General features: G+C 37.0%; 1 protein-coding gene across 1 annotated transcript; it reads left to right on the forward strand.

Annotated features, from left to right (window-relative positions):
• The first annotated feature begins 3,245 nt into the window (after positions 1-3,245).
• Positions 3,246-5,458, forward strand: LOC101300400. The gene is made up of 4 exons (XM_004289256.1): positions 3,246-3,665; positions 3,781-3,993; positions 4,977-5,186; positions 5,251-5,458. The coding sequence occupies exons 1-4, from the start codon at positions 3,262-3,264 to the stop codon at positions 5,456-5,458; spliced, it is 1,035 nt and encodes a 344-aa protein (XP_004289304.1). The 5' UTR covers positions 3,246-3,261.
• The last annotated feature ends 1,449 nt before the right edge of the window (positions 5,459-6,907 follow it).

A 6,907-nucleotide genomic window follows, 5' to 3' on the forward strand; every position in this document is an offset into this window, starting at 1 on the left:
AAAAAAAAAAAAAAACTTTCATCGTCTTGTCTTTGTTCTTAGCAGATGTACCAATTTCTTACGATCAAAATCCTCATCAATTATTTCATTCAAACCCTAAGCTCTCCCAGTCTCCTTTCGGCAGCTATGGCTGCCGGTTTAGGAGATCTCGAAGACTTGCTGCGAGACTAATCATGTTGCTGCGGGTACAAATCAGACACTATTGGATCAGATTAAGGTTGATTTTTTCTTTATGAGGTAGACACACTCTATCACTCTATAATCAGATTTGTGGATTTATTTTTGATTGTCTAATGAACAATTTTTTCGGCTTTAGATTGGATTGGATCGGGGTTTTGAACCAGGCTTAGGTTGCCGGCGTCCATCGCATAATCGTAATTCTGTTAATTTTTGTTTCTTTGGTCATGCTCTATTTAACTTGAGTTAGTACGGCTCTAAAACTGAAGTTAGATTTGTGGATCACATAGGTGACTGGTGGATTGCTTGAGGAATCAATGGAAGCTCTAACAATTTCAGAAGCTGGTGATTTTTCTCTCTTTCTTGGTTTCGTTAGCTATCAATATATTGATGTGTGAATTAATTTCAAGCTGTGAAAATGTTTCTCTATCCAACAAATTAGGGGTTCCTATAAGCTTTTTGCAACTAGGCTTTTTTGTATTCTGACTGTGAGTATGAACATAACTAATTGCAAAGATTGCTACATTTCTTTGTTTACAACTAGGCTTCTAATAGATTTCTGCTACTACTTGACTGTGTGTCATAAGTCATAACACAGCTTCTACTCTATGTTGTCTTCCACACAAAATCTGTGCTAGTATACTGCCTAGTTACATTAGGCATTTTACTTGAGACATACATTTCCAGGTTATTAGTACATAGTAGTTTCTGAGGTACTTAATAGTATAATTTTGGTTTGTCATCCACTATTATATTTTGCATTTGTCAATACTATGTACTCCTTAATACCAAATAGGGACGAATATAAAGTACAAATAATGTGTAGAGCTTATAAAACACTATGTTGTTTGAAAGTGTATGAAATATTGTTTTCTTTTCCTAGTTGAATGTAATTATTACGTACTTCATCCCTTTGTTCCTTTTACTTCTCTGATAGAGATTATTACAATATGCAGGAAGTTATAGGCTTATAGCTATGACCACTACCATCCAAGAAGAGATATCTCTGGAAATGGGTATTGGTAATTTCATCCTTCAACTGTTAAATATAATTTCATAGTCCAACCATTAATCACTCTATCAAAATGATGAACAACATGTACTCCTGCATCAAAGATTATGTATCATACTACATTTACATGTTCAAGTTGTTGTAGATATTGATATGTATAGGTTCTATGATGCTTATGTTGTGATTGGAAATAAGTTATTCATCAGTTTTGTTTTTCACAATCATGATGCTATAGCAAGCTTTATACCACAATTATTGTACAAATTGACTTGAGTTTATGAACCTTTTACTACAGATCCAAGGAAAGAAACATGGACATATGAGATTATGGTAACCAGTTTTCTGAATATCTGACTTTGTTAAATAGAAATTTTCTTTGATTCTGCTATCATTGTGTATTGTAATGGGATTAACTCACTTCTTTGTTTTGTAATTGACAGTTTTAGGTAACAACTCTTGGTTTGATATCCTTTCCATTTTGTTCAGAATTCTAAAGCAGACCCGTTGTTGGAGGTTAAGGAGAGTCTGAAAGCTATTAAGTAGATTGTTTTGGTAGAAAGGAGTTGTTATGTTCTTCATAGTACAAGAAAATTGCTTCATATACTATTGTATTCATTAACTATAAATTTGAGAATATTTTGATATATCTAGTAATTCATTGTTCAATAATTTTTTTTTTCTGGTGATGAAGCCACGAACCAAAAACAAATGTGGCTTCAACTAATATAATAATGGAAGAATTCAGATCTGGGACAACTTAACATTTTAGGGCCCACCATGTCACATTTGAAAAAAAATGTGGCAATTCAGCCCGTTGCTACGGCGCTAAACTCCACATTCCTCTTTTTTGTTGCTGCAGTGTAGCAAATGACTAAAGGCCACGTTCATTCGTGGTTATGGTGGGGTATTAGGGGGGAAAAGACACACATGTGTGTGTGTGGCCATAGCTCTAAATTGTAGTGGTGAGTTCATGTCTTAGGGCTTTAAGCAACCCCTCACTAAGAAAAACTAAACAAACATGATAATATAAATAGGAAAACGCAGAAGATGGAGAGGAGAAGAAGAAGAAGAACACGTCAAGAATGATAGCACAGACTTTTATATTGCTTCTTTCAACCAATCCTTCTTGATTTAGGTTTCCTTGGACATTTTGATTGGTGTACATCTGTAGGATCAATGTAAGTGCGCCAACTCATTTAACTCTTCATAATCAGCTTCACATTGAGACAATAAGTTGGATAATGAAGTACAAACTCGTCCATGGGCCTCCCGGTATGATTTGGGCCTCAAAACACAAATTCCCATCAAGAGCCAGATTCGCGCGCAGATTAACCTTATGGTACTAAATTGGCCATAACTTCTTCTAGGAAAATGATATTCACGAACCGTAAAATGCTATGGAAATATGACATCCGTAGCTTTCCGTTGATATAAGACTCATCATCTGGTTCTTCTCGAGCTGCCCTTAGTGCTCCGTCGTAGTTGGCTGACTTTCAAAGGCAGATTTCTGAATTTCGTCTTCCACTCCCTTTTTTCCTTCTTTTCTTCTTATTTGTTTCGGAACACCTAGAAAACAAATAAACAAAGTAAATAACTAGAAAATACACCGAACAAACAAAGAAAGTATAGAGGATTTTGATACAAATAATGTATAATTATGCACCTATCAGTATACGCCTTGTAGATGAGCATCGCCACATCCACCAAACCCAGCTCCAATTTCTGGCTATTCACTTCCATGCACCTCAACACGTACGTTCCCATGCACCTGAGTTGCCCTCTCTTCCCACAAAACGCACAAACCGACCTGGATTCCATGCATGCTTCACAGTTCCTCAGATATGATGATGACCTCCCCATAGTATCATTTTTTCCTAGCCTTTTTCTCTTCTTCACTTGAAGATGATCAAGTCGGACGAAGAGCTTCAATTTCAATCGGTCTCATATAGAGGACACCAGTCACCTTGCATGTACTTCAAAAGACAAGTGTGTGCATTGCATGCAAAGCCTTGGCTTCCTTTAAATACCTTACCACCCCCTATGCTTTTCCAGACTCATCAAAATCCATAACCATGGCGATACTCAAAGCTTTCTTCCTTTCTACTCTTCTCCTCGCCACTATCTCCTTCACTCTTGCTCAAGTTCATGATGAGGATCCTTCCCAGATGTTGGAGCAATGCCAACGACGCTGCCAGATGGAGATGCCGCGCGGCATTCTACAGCAGCAGTGCCAGCAAGAATGCAGAGAGCAGATGGGAGGCTGCAGTGACTGTGGCAGAACCCCGTTCTCTCGAGATTCTATGCAGAAGTTTGAGCAGTGCATGGAGAGTTGCCAATCAAGGCAACACGGCCAGCAACAGCAGCAGCAATGCCGCCACCAATGCGGCCAACAGATGAGCCAGCACGAGCGCCAACAAATGTGCCAGCAGCGTTGTCACGGTGGGGATTGGCAACAGCAGCAACGCTGCCAAAGAAGGTGATGATAATCTAGAGCTCTCTCATAGTTCAATGATGCTAAATCTAGTCTAATTTACCACCTCGATTATTAGATTTCCACATATTATTCTAAAATTTTACCTTCCCAACACTAGGTGCGAGAGCCAATTTGAGCTGCAAGTAGAAGAACAAGTCATTAACCCATCAAGAGACATGGAACAGCAATTTGAGGAGTGCCAACAGAGCTGCCGATATAGACAACAGGGCCGCCAGCAATGCACCCAGCAATGTGCTCGACAAACTTGCCAGCAGCATTGTCAGAGGCAACAAATGGGTGATTGGCGATATCAGCAACAGTGCCAACAAAGGTGATATTGATTTTGTTGGCTATGAAATATATGACATGATATTAAGTATATAAGTTAATTTTACAAGCTGAATGAATTAACATAATATATGTCACCTTGTGTATTATTTATTGTTTTATTACGATTATAATTTCACATTGAGTAATGCTAGGTGAACAACTTTTGAGGAAACCATCTTAGAGCCTACCTTAGGTGTCAGTTTATGTGACGTAGCCACTTCATCAAATCTTGATTTCTTATTATTATTATTATTTTATTGATTACAATTTTCATTTTCATTTTTTTTCACTTTCATGTTATTGTCTTTTAACCCACCCTAGTTTTTACCTTCTTCTCTCAAATCTATATATGTCGACTTCATCTCCGCACCCAAGCATATATATGCTCTGTTCCCAATTGAACATTTATGTAAGTCTAATACTTATATGCAAACCTAACCCTAACTCAAGCAAATACCTAGCTTTATATATTTAAAATAATCTAGTCGATCAACATGTAAACTACCTTCATCTATTGAAAGAATACCAACTGCAAAATTCTCAGATGATCACTATGGATGAATTCAACACCAACAACCATCGATCGAGCAAAATCTATACCATTTTCTAGTAGTGTTATATAAATTGGTGCGAGAGGATGAGATAATTGATCAGTCGGACGTCTGATAGAGCTGAAGACGACACATATCAGATATGAGAGAAGTAACAAAAATAGGTTAAGATAAAATCATGAAAGGGAAAAAAGAAAGAAAATTGTAACTAAGAAAAAATAAAAATATAAAAGAATCAGAAATCAAAGTTTGATGACGTGGCTATGCTACCTAAGTTTGGATCTAAGGTGGTTTCCTAAAATATGGTTCATCTAGCATTAGTCTTTCACATTACAACAATATTCTCATGTTTGTCTAGCTAATATATGTTCACCAATATTCTTTTTTGTGCATAAGGAATTCACTCATTCTAAAATTTAACCTCCAAACGTAGGTGCATGCAACAGCTTGAGCAAGGAGAAATAGACATTGACATGTATTCAAGAGATCCTGAGCAGAGATTTGATCAATGCCAACAAAGCTGCCAATATCAGCAACAAGGCCAACAACAATGTCATCGACAATGTGCACAACAGATGTGTCGGCAGCGTTGCCAGAGGCAACAAGGTGGAGATTGGCAACAACAACAGCATTGCCAAAGAAGGTGCGAGCAACAACTACAACAAGGAGAACTAGACATGGACTTGTATTCAAGAGATCATGAGCAGAGATTTGAGCAATGCCAACAAAGCTGCCAATATCGGCAATAAGGCCAACAACAATGTCGTCGACAATGTGCCCAACAGATGTGCCAACAACGTTGCCAAAGGGGAGATTGGCGACAACAACAACATTGCCAAAGAAGGTGTGAGCAACAACTACAACAAGATCAATAGGGTTGGAGCCTACCCTTATCTTCAATTTTGGACTTCGTAGGTTTTTAACTTCCAAGTAGCAATTAGTACCAGAGAGAGAGGTTCATGTACGTCTTATGAACAATGATGTAATAAAATCTACGTAGTATGTAGATCAACAGTACTAGCTATGGGCAGTGCTAGTCTTTAATTAGTAGTTATGGCTCATGTAGAGTGAGCTATAATTTTGGTTCTAGAAAGAACTCGAGCTTATTGCCATATAAATCAATAAACAATATTCTCTGTATTCCCTATTAAATCAAAGTTTAAGATCTTCTTTTGTAATGCGTCCTTATCATGAAGGAAATAACATAATGCATCTTTATCATGCATATATAACTATCTAAGTACATTTGTGCTATATGCTATTCGTAATTTGAACAATTTGGAACACAAGTTCACAGCAACATATAACTTTAATATATACAACACCAGTAGCGCTTCACTAATTAATTAATAAAATGGTATCCGAATAAATTTATCTCATGGCGAGGTCAATTAGTGCTTGAGCTCTATTCCTATGCGATTAACTAGGTGTTGTTTGTTCAAATCTTGAACCAATTTCTCTTTTTTGAAGTAAATTTGTTGAAGAAGCATGTTTTATTTCTTTCTATTTGAGAGAGTTATAGTGAATCGGAGCTTTGGATTTGCTTATTGATCCTTTTGATCATGATGTTACTATTGTTCTTGAATTCTTGTTGAATCTCTCTAGATCTGGATTTTTCTAATTCTTCAAACCTTTGTTGTTCAACTTCTCTTTCTTCTTGATCTTCGAAGGCCTTAATCCTTCCTTCTATGCTAGTATGCTACTATTGTTCTTTCTCTCCACATATTTCTCTTTTTCATATTAAAACCCTAGTTTTTCATCTCAGTGAGTTTCATAATCACGGCATCCTCAGCTTCTTCGTCTCAAATCTCCACACATACCATAGTCTATCTTCCTATAATATCCTTTTGGATGAAACTAACTGTCATTCCTGAATTTTTCGAATGGAGTCTTTCCTTGGGGGCCAAAATCCTTTTGAATTTATTAATGGCACGAACTTAGTTTGTCACCTAATTTGAATATTTGATGGCTCTCTTATACTCTGCTGAATATGTGAAATGCATGGAAGACTAAGAATAAAAATATCATGAATACGATTGGACAAACATTGAGTCCAATTGCAGTGAATTGTGTTGTTGGTAGTTAAGGATCCACTTGGTTGGTGTGTCAATTGATGATGATGAAAATATTGTGATAACTGTGCTTAATGGTCTACCGAATGAATTTGCTGTTATCAACATTGTCATGCTTGCTAACTGCAACATCACTCTAAAGTCTCAACAAGCATCTACTTCTATTGATGTCTCCAGTACTCAGTCTATTATCTCCACTCTTCAGCTTACTTCCACTAATATTACATCCTCATCTACCACTCCACCTACAATGTCTCCAACCCCTATGTCAACCTCTATTGCATTGCATGTT

Source organism: Fragaria vesca, linkage group LG1, assembly GCF_000184155.1.
Source record: "Fragaria vesca subsp. vesca linkage group LG1, FraVesHawaii_1.0, whole genome shotgun sequence".
NCBI lineage: Eukaryota > Viridiplantae > Streptophyta > Magnoliopsida > Rosales > Rosaceae > Fragaria > Fragaria vesca.

Bases quoted from the DNA above. Each gene is read 5' to 3' on its own strand.
- LOC101300400 (XM_004289256.1), top strand. From the start codon at position 3,262: ATGGCGATACTCAAAGCTTTCTTCCTTTCTACTCTTCTCCTCGCCACT. The intron at 3,666-3,780 runs GTGATGATAATC...TCCCAACACTAG, and splicing joins CAGCAACGCTGCCAAAGAAG to GTGCGAGAGCCAATTTGAGC. The intron at 5,187-5,250 runs GTGCGAGCAACA...GATCATGAGCAG, and splicing joins CAACAGCATTGCCAAAGAAG to AGATTTGAGCAATGCCAACA.